Genomic DNA, 16296 nt, shown 5'->3' on the forward strand with positions numbered 1-16296 from the left:
AAAATAAATACACTTCAGCAGCTTCACAAATTGTTTCCACAGATTCACAGAGGATAAACATATTTGTAGATATATTTTTTTTCACACAGTTGCAGTTTGTCAGTTGTTTTTTCCATTTGTTTTTGTGTCTGTGGTATTTACCCAGAGTGAGAATGATGTGAATCAGAAGTGATGGATCTGTGTTCAGATTATTGTTATATAACATGATATCTTTAATTATAAATTGTTGAAAATCCCTGAGTTTATTTTGGAACCAGATATGCAGATATGCCCATGGGGAAAAATTATTGATCATTTTAAATCTGCATTTCTCCACTGTTGGCGTGATTGGCCATTTTATATTATATTATATTATATTATATTATATTATATTATATTATATTATATTATATTATATTATATTATATTATATTATATTATATATGTTTCCAGTGTTTGTCAGATACTATTGAACTGTTTATTTTATATTTGACTTTTTATTATAATCACAATACAGATTTTAACTACTGTATTTGAATATTTGTTATCACATTTTTTTTTTTAAATCTGTAATGTTCAATTCTCCAGATTCTCCTGATACGGAAATAAATGCCCCACGGCTCTCATTACGTAAGCACAAACAGCCAATAAACACACATCTACGCGTGACGCGTGCTCGCTTGTTCAACCAATGAACCAACTGCACTCGGTGTTGCTAAGAGACGCGTTGTTTCCGTGTTGCCAAGGCACGAGAACGAAGGAAAAGCAGAACATCTATTTGTTCCTTCCACCTCTACTCTGTTCCTGCTGCTGTCGACGGGAACTCTGGCATTTCCTTTGCCCGTTCTCCTGGTTCTGACCCGGGGTCATGGTGAAGCTCCGGGCTCGGTGTCTGCTCGTCGGTAGGTAACGGCTGCTAACGGTGGCCGTTAGCATACGAGCTAGCATACGAGCTAGCATACTATTCCCCATTACATGCAAAGAATTTGTGTGGGTTCTAAGAGCTGTTCCTTCTGGCATTATCGAACTGATAAGATGTCATTTAGGACACCAAAAAAGCAAACTACACTGATTTTTTTTTTTTTAAATAGAACTTTATTTCAAAAAAGTTAACTCAGAACAAACATACAGTTGACAAAAGCCACATGAACTTACAACAATCTTCACATCTTAAATATGCATCAAAAGTGGAAGTAGAAAAAGCAGAGACAGAAAACAAACCAATTCTAAGGGATTCTTTAACATAATGCTGCCTCTCCACTACGTCAGGGCTGTCATACTCATGTTAGTTCAGTTCCACATTCAGCTAAATTTGATCTGCAGTGGGCTGAACCAGTAAAATAATAACAGAATATTAATAATAAATAATGCCAACTCCAAACTTTTCTCTGTTTTAGAGCGAAAAAAAGTAAATTTACATTATGAAAAGGTTTGCATCTACAAACTATTCTTTCAAAAGATGTGAATAACATGAACAAACTGAAAAAATCAGTGTAATTTGAACACTATTCTGCCTCAGTTTATCATTTCCACATGTACATTAGAACTTACAGATCACAGTGGATCTACAAACACACAAAACATTTAATAACAGTCAGAATATTGGTAAAATTGTACTTATTTCTCTTAAGACATTTCAGGTTCATATTTGTTCAGGTTATTCACATTTTCTGTGAAATTATACTTGGTTTTAGTGTAAATACATGAAAATATTTACATTTACAAAGAGAAAAAATTGGAGTGGTCATTATTTTTATGTTCTTATGATAGACAGGTACTGTGGAGGTTCTTTTTTTTTTCCTTTATTGTTTATATTTTATTTATTGTTATTTAACACTCTTTTATCAAATAATGTTCGTTCCTTTGTTGGGATTGAACTCAAATACTGTTCTGATGTTAGTTCTGAACTAACAGAATGTGAACATTTGAACAGGATCTGAAACTGGAATGTCTGTGAAACAGAATTTAAGATTTAACACTGGAAAATTTTGTGATATAACATTAGATCCTGTTGTGATCACATAAAAATGTGTTTAGTATTTGTGCAGATTTCTGATATAATTCAATTCTTCAAGGAAATAATAATTTTAAAAAAGAAACAAACAAAAAATTGCCTTTTTAACAGTATCATGATATATCGTGATATATCATATTGTGACCCTAGTATTGTGATTTCCATCGTATCACTAGATTCTTGCTGATACACAGCCCTAGTTATGAGAGGCTGACATTTAACCTCCTCAGACCCAGGAAATGTCAGCAAAGTACCAGCTTTTTTTTTTTTTTTTATTAAATCAGTGCCTATATTGGAAATATTATGATGCAACAGTTTGTTCAGATGCAGTTTTTAAAATTTTCATGGAATGTCCTTTATGGTGGACAGTTTTCTTTTCTTTTTTTTTTTGTATAAAGTTGTGACACTCTTGTCCACAAATGTGGACAGAAAACCCATAGCTGGGTCTGAGGAGGTTCAGGAACATTAGACAGATGAACTAATGGAATGGTACTATAATGCCTTTTTTTTTTCCACATGCTCTGTGGGTGCTCCAGTGTCCATGTGACCTTCTGCTGCTTCTATCCTGCTCTGCTCTGTGTGTTCCAGGAGATTCTGCCGTCGGGGAAAACGACCCTCTCTCACATGTTCAACTCTGATGGGTCTCTGTTTCAAAAGAACTACAGCATGGTAAGAACAAGTGATGCACGACTACCAGTGATGTCCCAGTCTGTTTTTTTTCTTTTTTCTTCCGATCCAATTTTTTTAGAATTAGTTTTGCCGATACCAATCTGACACCGATACTTTTTACTATGAAATTTTTATTTAAATTAGGAGTCATTATTTATAGGTTATTATTCGGGGTGTAAGAAAATATCGGTTCTGCAATATATCGCGATATTTCATTTCACAATACTGTGTTGATATTAAAAAGTGCTGTATCGATATTTTTAGGTATTTATTCAAATGCAGATATTGTGGAGGTTCATTTTTTTTTTTTTTTCTTTTTTGTTTATATTTTATTAATTATTATTTAACACTGTTTTATTAAATAATGTTCGTTCCTTTGTTGGGATTGAACTCAAATCCTGTTCTGATGTTAGTTCTGAACTAATAGAATCTGAACATTTGAACAAGATCTGAAACTGTAATGTCTGTAAAACAGAATTTTAGTTTTAATACTGGAATATTTTGTGATAGAACATTAGATCCTGTTGGGATCAAATAAAAATGTGTTTAGTATTTGGACATGTTTCTGGTGTAATTCAGTACTTCAAGGAAATAATCATTTAAAAAAAGAAACAAACAAAAAAAAGCCTTTTTAACAGTATCATGATATATCGTAATATATATCGTATCGTGATCCTAGTATTGCGATTTGTATGGTATCACCAGATTCTTGCCGATACACAGCCCTAGTTATTATGCTATTATTTTACTATAGATCACAGTTGATCTGAATGTGGAACCTGAACTAAAACAGCTATGACACCTTTGACTCTTAGTATCTTTAGTATTATTTTTGCACTTTCCAAATTCAGACTGTGGGACAAATTAGAACCTCTGACGGGCCGGTTTTGGCCTGTGGGCCGTATGTTTGCTCCCCCTGCTATAGCATGTCTGTGGACAGGTCCATCCAGGGATTATATATGTCAGGGTAGAGACTGCGATCTGGTAGGATCGGCGATTCTACCAGTAGAGACTCCGATCGTAGTCTCTACTGGTAGAAACTCCGATCTGAACCCTAACCCTAACCCTAACCCTTCTACTGGCAGGATCGGAGTTTCTACCAGTAGAGACTCTGATCGGAGTTTCTACTGGTAGAGACTACGATCGGAGTCTCTACTGGTAGAATCACCGATCCTACCAGATCGCAGTCTCTACCCTTACATATATATGTTTGACACCTGTGCACTAATATTTATCAAAAAATGACATCGCATTTCTCTTTGTCACCAGAAGGGAGCAGCCATCTTGAAACAAAGGAGGTGAGGTCATGTGTTGGTTAGCTGGTGTCTGCCGTTTATTATTCAGCAGGAGTTCATGAAGTAAACACAGTTTTATTCAGTTCACAGCTCATGATGTGTTTAGAACAAACTCAGAATATCACAAGGATGAAGTCAAACATCGGCACAGTTTGTCTTTGCATAGCAGGTTCAGATTCTGTAAAGCACAAGTGTCAAACATTTGGCCTGGGGCCTAAAACTGGCCCACCAAAGGGTCCAATCCGGCTCACCAAAGGATCCAATCAGGTCCACCAAAGGGTCCAATCCGGCCCACCAAAGGGTCCAATCAGGCCCACCAAAGGGTCCCAACAGGCCCACCAAAGGGTCCAATCAGGCCCACCAAAGGGTCCAATCCGGCCCACCAAAGGGTCCAATCAGGCCCGCCAAAGGGTCCAATCAGGCCCACCAAAGGGTCCAATCCGGTCCGCCAAAGGGTCCAATCAGGCCCGCCAAAGGGTCCAATCAGGCCCACCAAAGGGTCCAATCAGGCCCACCAAAGGGTCCAATCAGGCCCGCCAAAGGGTCCAATCAGGCCCACCAAAGGGTCCACTCAGGCCTGCCAAAGGGTCCAATCAGGCCCACCCAAGGGTCCCAATAGGCCCACCAAAGGGTCCCAATAGGCCCACCAAAGGGTCCAAACAGGCCCGTAGGATGAAAGTGCAAAAATTCTCCTGAAGATCTTAACAGTGAAAGGTGTTCCAGTCGTTTAGTTCAGGTCCCACATTCAGACCAGTTCAATCTGAAGTGGGTCAGAACAGAATAATACTATAAACAAACTACAAATAATGGAAACCTCAGATGATTCTGTTTATTTTAGTATAAAAAAGTAAAATTACATGAAATTCTTTACATTTACAAACTACGCTTTAACAATAAAACAGAAATATGAACAACCTGAAATGTCTAAAGATAACTCCTCCTCTCCTCTCCTCTCCTCTCCTCTCCTCTCCTCTCCTCTCCTCTCCTCTCCTCTCCTCTCCTCTCCTCTCCTCTCCTCTCCTCTCCTCTCCTCTCCTCTCCTCTGATTGGTTGACAGACATCAGGTGTCCATCTGTTGGTGAAGTGTGTTTCCATCCCAGACTCTGCTGACTCTGTGGTGAGTTCCTCCATGCTAAAGGAAACTCTTGTGTTGTCGTGGACAGTTGATGCTGAAGGTAAACCCTAGACCAGGGGTCGGCAACCCGCGGCTCCGGAGCCGCATGCGGCTCTTTCATCCTTATGTTGCGGCTCTGCGTGGCTTGGGAAAATAAATTATAAGTGTCCGATTGAAGTGTATGTTATTTGTCTCAAAAATGTGAATCATGTCTTATTAAGTCAAAGTTTTTAACTTCTTTCTTCAGACCTTGTGCAATTTCGGTAATCAGCATTCGCCTTCTTCAGAGACGTTTGACAGCACTTGACGTGTCAGCCAACAGCCGGCATACGCAGAATGCCCTGCGAAACCAAAACTGCACAATATCTGAACAAAGTATTTTATTTGTGTTTGTTCGTTTGTTTAATTGTAGTTGTAAATTGTAAGATTATTGTGATCTCGAAATATTAAAATAAATTATGTATATATATATATATATATATATATATATATATATATATATATATATATAAATAATACGAAAAATAATACGAAAAATAATACTATATATATATATATATACATAGTATTATTTTTCGTCGCTCAAAATATGCGTCACACTCTCCGACAGCCCGCCAAAACGCTGTACATTTATCGAGACTTTCAACCCCAGGTAGGCCAAGTATGGAGAAATCTAAGAAAAGAAAAATATCTGAAGAAAACAGAACATTAATGATGCCAGGTGCCATGGCATGACCAAGGTGCCGCGGCACCTCGGGGCCAACGCTAGGTGCCGTGGCACTGCAGTACTACGGCTCAGTGCCAGGTGCCGTGGCACCGCGGTGCCACAGCTGGGTGCCACCGGTGCCGCGGCACCACCGGCACCTCGAGCCGAGGCACCACCGCGGTGCCACGGCACCTGGCACCGAGCCATGGTACGGCGGTGCAACGGCACCTAGCATTGGCCCCGAGGCGCGCCGCGGCACCACCGAGGCGCGCCGTGGCACGGCACCAAGCCGTGGTACCGGTCAAATCGTTGGATAAGCCGCGTCAGAGTATAAGCTGTAGTGTTTAAAGTGTGGGAAAAAAGTAGCGGCTTATAGTCCGGAATTTACGGTATATATAGGCTAACATCTTCATTTCAGATGTCAAAAAGTGTTTGCGGCTCCCAGTGTTGTCTTTTCCATGGAAACCGGGTCGAAATGGCTCTTTGAGTGTTAAAGGTTGCCGACCCCTGCCCTAGACTTACCATGACTGTCTGATGAGCCCAGTCTCTGTGTCCACTCTAATATACGTTGGTTTTTAAAACAGTCTTTGAAAACTAACCTTTGATCACACATTCAGATCACACATCTAGGACACCAAGGATAAGCCATGATTCTATCTGAAGTCGAACCGACAGCCAGCCAATCAAATTACGTAAGGTTGGTCATGTGACACCGATGCAGGAAGACGGTCAGTGCGGATGTGTGATCTGAATTTTTTGCTTTTGAATTTTTTGCATCTCAATTTTTGCATCTGAATTTTTTAAATTCAAAATTTACGAACATAGTTGAATTGAGAGACAAACAATTCAGATACTTAAGTTCAGTGCAAAAAAAATTCAGATACTTAATTTCAGTGCAAAAAAAATTCCGATGCTTAATTTCAGTGCAAAAAAAAATTCAGATACTTAATTTCAGTGGAAAAATAAATCAGATACTTAATTTCAGTGCAAAAAAAATTCAGATACTTAATTTCAGTGGAAAAAATAAATCAGATACTTAATTTCAGTGCAAAAAAATTCAGATACTTAATTTCAACCCAAAAAAAATCAGATACTTAATTTCAGTGCAAAAAAAAATTCAGTGCTAGAAATTCAATAGCTTGTATAATTCAAAATCTGATGAGACAGATTTACTTCCATGTGTCATTAGTTTGTCATTTGTATGAAGTAAACGGCAGAAGGATGAAAGACCATGAATGCTCCAGAAAACAGAGGTGTGAATCTAATCCAGATGAAAACACCTTCATATCGAATGTTTCCTCCTTCCCTTTCTTGTCTTCTAGGAACTGTACATCTTAGACTCTGCAGGAAAAGAAACATTAGTCGAAGCCTGTGAGAAGATGGTGAGTCTGCTTCTCTGTATTTTTGTCCAATAACCAAAAGGGAAATGTACCTATTTTGGCGACATTAACGTTTTTTTTTTTTTCTTCTAATTTTAAGTGCTGATAGAGAAAATGTCTTGGCAGTGCCAGAATGTCAACCTCGTTTTTAGAACATATCTCTTCCCTTTTCTAGGTCAGAATTTACAGACTATTTTGAGTCCAAATGATCTAGAAATGAGCTCGAATAATGTGCAAACACAAGCAACCAGTGTTTTACCACATATGCAACCAATGTTTTGTCCTTCGTTTAAGCAGTAATCCATCTTAATGCAGGTGCAGTGCATTTGTTGTACATTCAAAGACACAAAGCATTGACAAACAAACATCTGAACTGATCTGCGTCACAAACATTTGTGTCATTCCAACACCATTTGAGAGCCTGAACATAGAATATTAAGTCTATTTCAAGGCTCTCAAACTCATTTTCTTTCAGGTTCCACATTCAGCCCAATTTGATCTCCAGTGGACCAAACCAGTAAAATAATAGCATAATAACCTATAAATAATGACAACTGCAAATTTTCAGTGCAAAAAATAACATTAAATGATGAAACTGTTTCTATCCAAAACAAAAAAGATGTGAATAACTGGAAAAAAATGCAATTTCTGAAGAAATATAAGTAAAATTTTATCAGTATTGTAGTGAGCTTCCGTTTGTTTAAAAAAAAATCATATATGAGTTGTATTCTGATGCGACTGACAAGACTGTAATCTGTTCCAAAATTTATTAAAACAAAAAAGGCTCATTTACATCATGTCAAATGGTAGAAAAAACTACATACTCATAAGCTCTGTACGCTCTCTTTTTTTCTTATGGCAGAGAGGTCATAAGACACACATACACAGTGATGGTGCATTAAATAGCAACAAAGAAAGTCAGAAATTTGCAACTTCACACAAATAAATTTATAAACATTAATTCCTATTAGCCATCATGTTTTGGCACTTACAAATATTTGGCCTCAACTTATGATTTCTCCATGTGCATTACAGATCAGATCTACCAAGGCGCAAAACAGGCAGAATATTGTTCAAATTACACTTATTTTTCTTTAGACATTCCAGGTTGTTCATGTTTGTTCAGGTTATTGACAGTTTATTGTTAAAGGATATCAGAATTTAATGTTCTTTGCAATGAATCAAAGAGAAAAAAATTGGTGTTGCCATTATTTATAGGAATAATGTCATATTATTTTTCTCACATTAAACCAAGAAGAACATTTGGAGTCTTTATTTCTAGGTTATTATGCTGTTATTTTTGAGTTTGATGCCCTTGACTGTTAATATGTTCAGAGTAATTTTTGCATTTTGCACTTTGTAAATTCATCCTGTGGGCCAGATTGGAACCTTTGGTGGGCCGGTTTTGGGCCCCGGGCCACATGTTTGACACCTGTGGTCTATATAAATCAGCTGTAGAGGATTTGTCTGATAATAAAGTGTCTTATCTTTTTTTCCCATTAGTATTTTGATTGATTGATTGTTCATTTCAAATATCAACATTTAAAACCAATACAACAAGAAAAATCAACACAAAAAAAACATGTTTAAAAAGGGGCAGGATGTACAGTAGTTCACCTTATATACTCGTGCCCCCTTAGCTTATCTTTTTACGGACCCTACATTCCTCGGTCAGCTCCTATGAATACGCTTCACTTATCTGATATATATCAAAATAAATCCTGACAAAACATAAAACACGAAAATGCTACACATATTTAAAACTAAACTCTGTCCATTTCATTTCTGAACAAGTGGTTCCAGGCACAACAAGCCCCGCCCCTCACGTATTCTACCTTATTTTGGCATCGATCCAGCTGATGTCATCATGTTTGTGCGTGTGCTGATGTCAGTGTAGACACATTTCACCCATTATAAGTAAAAAAGATATAAAAAATATTCATAACAAATGTGAACTTTGACCTACTTTTCCCCAAATATATTCACATCTATTCTGGGTCACTGGTAATCTACAAACCCAGTTAGGTATGAATTCAACCAATAGTTTTGCTTCTAAAGTGTAAACAAATAAAGAAACCAACTGAACCAAAAACAGTAGCCCTTGCCTCCCCTTTTTTTCCCAAACTAAACTGTCCATTCCATGACAGTTTTATACATCAAATTGATCATACAATAACACATTTGAACTCATACTTTGGTCATATTTTCTGAACATTTTGGTTTGGATTGTCCTTTTAAATGTGTCATTTGATGTAATAGAGGGTCTGCACATCTGTCCCCCACCCCCCCCAGGCCCCGCCCCTCTCAGTCAGACTGAGTGTCTTAAACCAACCTGTTCAACATGACGGAGTATAGCAGGAAACACAGCCAGAGCAAAGGACCATGGGAAATCTGAAATTAAATGAAGGACAGTTGGACTGGACATGGATCTGTACGAGCTACCAAAGAACAAGTGGTCCATGAACACTGACATGTGGACACACATGGAGGATCCAGACCTGATCCAGGGGGGAGGGGATCAGCGCTATTTGGACCTGAAACTAATATACATGGTTTCATCAGGACTGACAACCAGGGTCCAAAACTAGGACCAGAACCAGCTGATCCAAAGGGTCCAAAACTAGGGCCCAGAACCAGCTGATCCAAAGGGTCCAAAACTAGGGCCCAGAACCAGCTGATCCAAAGGGTCCAAAATTAGGACCAGAACCAGCTGATCCAAAGGCTCCAAAACTAGGGCCCAGAACCAGCTGATCCAAAGGGTCCAAAACTAGGGCCCAGAACCAGCTGATCCAAAGGGTCTATAACTAGGGCCCAGAACCAGCGGATCCAAAGGGTCTAAAACTAGGGCCCAGAACCAGCTGATCCAAAGGCTCCAAAACTAGGGCCCAGAACCAGCTGATCCAAAGGGTCTATAACTAGGGCCCAGAACCAGCTGATCCAAAGGCTCCAAAACTAGGGCCCAGAACCAGCTGATCCAAAGGCTCCAAAACTAGGGCCCAGAACCAGCTGATCCAAAGGCTCCAAAACTAGGGCCCAGAACCAGCTGATCCAAAGGTCATTTCCAGTCCAGCGTGGACTGACCCCAGTGAATCTATGCATGATCTACTGGGACTGAGCAGATTTACTGAGTCTAGTTCAGATCCAGTCCTTTATCCAACACAGATACTACTGCTGTGGACCAGCAGGGCACCACTGCATTCTGGGAAATTAGCAGATTTACACCACCTGGTTTAGATTAACACATTATTCTGATAATATTATGGCTTTATTGTCAGAATATGACGACTTTAATCTCATAAACCAATGACATTTTTGTTAAATTATGAGTTTTTTTTATAACTACGACTTTATTCTCATAACATTGTGATTCTTTTTGTATTCGACTTTATTCTCATAAAATTCCAGGTTTTATCTCCATATTTTCTGACTTTCTTCTGGTAGTGCCCAGTGTTTTTCTTTTCTTCTGTGGTCCTAATACTCCGTCGTAGCTTTCTTCTCCAGTTCCTCCGTATTTGTAAAACTAGGTTGGCCTCAGTTTCAGTTAGTTTACTAATCATGTAGGAGCACAAGGTTCACAATCACAAAATGAGACAAAAACCATGAAAGATCTGATCATGAAACCGAGAGCTGCACTAAGAAGGACCGTTAGCCAAAACAATAGGTCATTTCAGGTCTGATTGGACCAAAACTACAGCATCAGTGAATGTTAGCTGACACCAAACAGGATCCACAGATCTAGGTTTGGTTTCCTGGATTTGTGGATCCATCTCCTTCTCTTTTCTTTGTCTTTCGGTGTCTGTAAACGATAGCTCCCACTGCTTTAAGAACCTGAAAATACAATCAACAAACAGCTCTGCCCCATTTTTATTAAATATTGTTCTTCAGTTTAGACAGGATTGAAGCCAACGCTGTCACTCATCTCCCTCTTTCTGACACTCAGTGGGCGGAGCCACTGTGACTTCCACTAGTGGTGATGTCACGTGCAGACCCTCTGTTGCTTTGGTTTGATCATGGAAGTTGTTCCATAAGTGGACTCCTCTCTCACAGATCCACCCTTCCACCCCTCTGGTCCTGACTCTTGGTTTATTGAACATGTATCCTCCAGCCCAAACCCTAACCCCACCCCTCTGTTCCACAGTGGGGGAGGCCGTCCCTGCTGTGTCTGGTGTTTGACCTGACCAGCCAACAGTCTTTCACCAACTGCACCAACTGGATGGACAAAGTCCTCGCTCACTGTCAGGGTCTGCGTGTCCCCGGTAGTGTGGCCCCTTCATTCTGTTTCAGAGCCTCGGTTTACATCGGATCTGAAATACACTACTATGGGTTTGAAGTCAGAGTTCAAATGTGTGTTTGTGCTGTGGCTCTTTGTGTAAATGTTGTGTACTACAGGTGTGCTGGTGGGCAACAAGTCCGATCTGTCTGCAAGGAGGGAGGTGGACCGATCTGTGGCCCAGGACTGGGCCCAGAGCCAGGGCTTGGACTACCACGAGACATCCGCTGTGAGTCCACTTCACTATGGCCACCATACTTTAATGTTGGACAGTCGTGTGTTCTCCCATAAACACCCACAGCTGCTCTGGGCTCAGCTCTCAAATGAGTTTTTCTCTTTTTTTTTAACCTTTTTTATGTGATTTATCACCATTTATTCTAATATTATCCTCTGTATTTTGTGTTTTTTCAGTGTAAGTCCTGTATTTTCTCATATTTAATCCTCTGATCCTGTAGATGTTCATTACAGCTCAGATTAAAGTTGATGGTTCTTCTATCAGAAACAGATCCAACTGAATAAACAGTGTCTGTTTCAGTCCAATCTGTCCTGAACTGAACACAAACCCAGTGTGTCCATCCACTGGGTTTATATATACAGTATCTATATCTATATCTATATCTATATCTGTATGTATATATATATATATATATATATATATATATATATATATATATATATATATATATATATATATATATATATATTCAGTACAGGCCAAAAGTTTGGACACACCTTCTCATTCTTTGCATTTTCTTTATTTTCATGACTATTTTCATTGTAGATTCTCACTGAAGGCATCAAAACTATGAATGAACACATGTGGAATTATGTACTTAACAAAAAAGTGTGAAATAACTGAAAACATCTCTTATATTCTAGTTTCTTCAAAGTATCCACCCTTAGCTCTGATGACTGTTCTGCACACTCTTGCCATTCTCTTGATGAGCTTCCAGAGGTAGTCACCTGAAATGGTTTCCTAACAGTCTTGAAGAAGTTCCCACAGATGCTTAGCACTTGTTGGCCCTTTTGCCTTCACTCTGCGGTCCAGCTCACCCCAAACCATCTCGATCGGGTTCAGGTCCGGTGACTGTGGAGGCCAGGTCATCTGGCGCAGCACTCCATCACTCTCCTTCTTGGTCAGATATCCCTCACACAGCCTGGAGGTGTGTTTGGGGTCATTGTCCTGTTGAAACATAAATGATGGTCCAACTAAACGCAAACCGGATGGAATGGCATGTCACTTCAGGATGCTGTGGTAGCCATGCTGATTCAGGTTGCCTTCAATCTTGAATAAATCCCCAACAGCGTCACCAGCAAAGCACCCCCACACCATCACACCTCCCCCTCCATGCTTCACGGTGGGAACCAGGCATGTAGCATCCATCCGTTCACCTTTTCTGCGTCACACAAAGACACGGCGGTTGGATCCAAAGATCTCAAATTTGGACTCATCAGACCAAAGCACAGATTTCCACTGGTCTAATGTCCATTCCTTGGGTTTCTTGGCCCAAATAAATCTCTTGTGTTTGTTGCCTCTCCTGAGCAGTGGTTTCCTAGCAGCTGTTTGACCATGAAGGCCTGATTCACGCAGTCTCCTCTTAACAGTTGTTGTAGAGATGTGTCTGCTGCTAGAGCTCTGTGTGGTATTCATCTGGTCTCTAATCTGAGCTGCTGTTAATTTGCGATTTCTGAGGCTGGTGACTCAGATGAACTTATCTTCAGCATCAGAGGTGACTCTTGGTCTTCCTTTCCTGGGGCGGTCCTCATGTGAGCCAGTTTCGTTGGAGCGCTTGATGGTTTTTGCGACTGCACTTGGGGACACATTCAAAGTTTTTGAAATGTTCTAGACTGACTGACCTTCATTTCTTAAAGTAATGATGGCCACTCGTTTGTCTTTACTTAGCTGATTGGTTCTCGCCATAATATGTATTCTAACAGTTGTCCAATAGGGCTGTCAGCTGTGCATCAACCTGACTTCTGCACAACACAACTGATGGTCCCAACCCCATCAATAAGGCAAGAAATTCCACTAAGTAACCCTGACAAGGCACAGCTATGAAGTGGAAACCATTTCAGGTGACTACCTCTGGAAGCTCATCAAGAGAATGGCAAGAGTGTGCAAGGCAGTCATCAGAGCTAAGGGTGGATACTTTGAAGAAACTAGAATATAAGAGATGTTTTCAGTTATTTCACACTTTTTTGTTAAATACATAATTCCACATGTGTTCATTCATAGTTTTGATGCCTTCAGTGAGAATCTACAATGTAAATAGTCATGAAAATAAAGAAAATGCGAAGAATGAGAAGGTGTGTCCAAACTTTTGGCCTGTACTGAATGTATGTATGTATACATACAGGGTGGGGAAGCAAAATTTACAATATTTTGAGGCAGGGATTGAAAGACAGTGTGTGACCAATTAGTTTATTGAAAGTCATGAGAATTTATTTGAGACAAGAAAATGTCCATAATAGAAAATGTTTTTATTCTATGTGTCCTCCTTCTTTCTCAATAACTGCCTTCACACGCTTCCTGAAACTTGCGCAAGTGTTCCTCAAATATTGGGGTGACAACTTCTCCCATTCTTCTTTAATAGTATCTTTAAGAAAGTCGACACTGCTGTGTGATGTTCTATTAGTCGCATGTTCTAAAACGCCCCAAACAGCAGAATCCAGAGGGTTAAGATCTGGGCTAGAAGGCGGACATAAACATGATTCCCAAAAATTGCTAAAGTTGGATTTGTTGCTGTTGTCAACAAGTGTTTTGGTGTTCTTGTGTAAGATTTTAACTTCAAATCATAATTTACTGCATTCCTAACGGTCTTGTTGTCTACCTCAAGTTCAATTGCCATTTTTCTCATGGATTTGGTTGGATCCTTTAGGATTTTGGATTTGAGAGCTTTAATAAAAGCTTTGGTACGGTTTTTGTTGCTTCCTCCACTTCCAGACTTTCTGGTAATAGTTTTGCTCATAGTCATTCTCTTCTTTCCATTATAAACAGTCTTTATGGACACTCCAACTATTTTTGAAATCTCCTTTGGTGTGACGAGTGCATTCAGCAAATCACACACTCTTTGACGTTTGCTTTCCTGATTACTCATATGGGCAAAAGTTTCTGAAAAGGTATGGATAATAGTGTTAGGTATGATTATGACATCAGTATATGTTTGGTTTCAAAACAATTGACGTAGTGCCTGCTGAGAAAAAACAACTAAATGTTCATTGTAAATTTTGCTTCCCCACCCTGTATATATGTGTGTATATATATATATATATATATATATATATAACCCCAGTGTGTCCATCCACTATCATTGATCCAACTCCATGGGTTTGACTGGGGAATCAATGTTGGAGAAGATGATGGTGTTTCCATGGTAACTACGGAGTAGTCGAAGTGGATGTTCAGGTCTGTAAGGGTTAAAGGTGGACGTTTGGGTCTTTAAGGGTTAAAGGTGGCTCTAGTTTCCATGGTGATGGGTGGAAGGGTACCTCGTGGTCTATGGGTGAACTCGTCTGACTCCTACAGCTCCACGTCGGTGGAATAACCTCAGGGTTGTTCATGTTTGTCTCTGGCAGAAGGAAGTGGAAAACTGTGACGGTCCACTGGTCAGTTTGGCCCGGGCCTTCCACTCTCTGTACCACCAACACTGTGAGACCACCCACAGCCTCGGACCAGGTTAGACCCCCGACACATTCACCTGCCAGGACACCAGAACCTGGACTTGGATTTACACAGACTGATGAGCTCAGGATGATCACGTTTGTGCTGACGGAAGGAGGTCGTTGAAATCAAGGCTGTTTCTCAATACCAAGTTTTTAGAGACCGGTCTTGGTCAGACCGGTCCCAGAGGCGGGACTTCCTGTTAACCCCAGTCTGTCTGTCATTGAATGGCTGGCCCTGGTGACCTTTGACCCTGTCTGTGCTGGATTTACTCCATCTGCTCCAGAATCAATTGACCTCCAGCCAACACAATGAAACCCATTTCATTTAATGCATTTGTACGTGTATTTACATGTATTTATACATTTTTACTAGTATTTACATGTATGTATACATTTGTACTTGTATTTATACATTTTATATATTTTTCAAAACTCTAATACATTTCATTGAATCCTGTATCAGAAGATTCTGATGAAAGTTTGAGGGTTTTTTTCCCCAGACCCATCACCTTTTTCCTTGTATCCAACATGACATCATGACTTGGATAAATGTTAGGGGTACAGCAGTACACATCGTACTGAGCAGTACACATCATACTGAGCAGTACACATCATACTGAGCAGCACACCTCGTACCCAACAGTACACGTCATACTGAACGGTACACCCCTCATGGTTCGGTAGGAGCATGTACCGCAGTACGGCTCATTTGTCATTTTCAGATGACATTTCTGGACACCTTGCATTAATATTAGAGCTTTGGAAGACGACTGACTTCAGGAATTCAACTGTCATTGGTTGGAGGCGGAGCCACAGAGCTAACAGCCTGTTGGGCTTCAACAGAACTCAGATCCATTTCCCTGTAAAAGCTCATTTATGCTCTACGTTAAAGACGCAGACGATTATGAATGGAGCGTCCTGTCCGTCCCCTGCGTACATTACGTACATAATTCTGTCTGTTTTCTTGTGAACTGTGGAGGCAGTGCTGAGATTTGAACAGAATAATTTCCATAAATACTGGAACTTTCCATAGAGCGACTGTGTGAGTTAGTGAAAAACTATCGACATTTGGGACAACTACCCTCCTGAATATGAACAGTAGTAAAACCTCCTCTGTGTTCACCATGTTAGTTATTATTGACTTTCTTCTTCTTCTTGTCATTAAACTTTCCTCTTCTTCGTGGTATTTGTCCAGTCTGGTTAATTC

The 16296-nt window shown here is 39.8% G+C and overlaps 1 protein-coding gene across 1 annotated transcript; it reads left to right on the top strand.

Annotated features, from left to right (window-relative positions):
* Positions 1 to 668: 668 nt before the first annotated feature.
* Positions 669 to 16275, top strand: ift27 (intraflagellar transport 27 homolog (Chlamydomonas)). Its single transcript, XM_030145420.1, is given in 8 exon segments — positions 669 to 881; positions 2582 to 2595; positions 2597 to 2662; positions 5015 to 5074; positions 7100 to 7159; positions 11295 to 11412; positions 11546 to 11655; positions 15003 to 16275. Coding segments are annotated over 8 exon segments (567 nt in total). The 5' UTR covers positions 669 to 847; the 3' UTR covers positions 15108 to 16275.
* Positions 16276 to 16296: the final 21 nt, after the last annotated feature.

The sequence above is a fragment of the Sphaeramia orbicularis genome, chromosome 1 (genome assembly GCF_902148855.1).
Source record: "Sphaeramia orbicularis chromosome 1, fSphaOr1.1, whole genome shotgun sequence".
Taxonomy (NCBI): Eukaryota; Metazoa; Chordata; class Actinopteri; order Kurtiformes; family Apogonidae; genus Sphaeramia; species Sphaeramia orbicularis.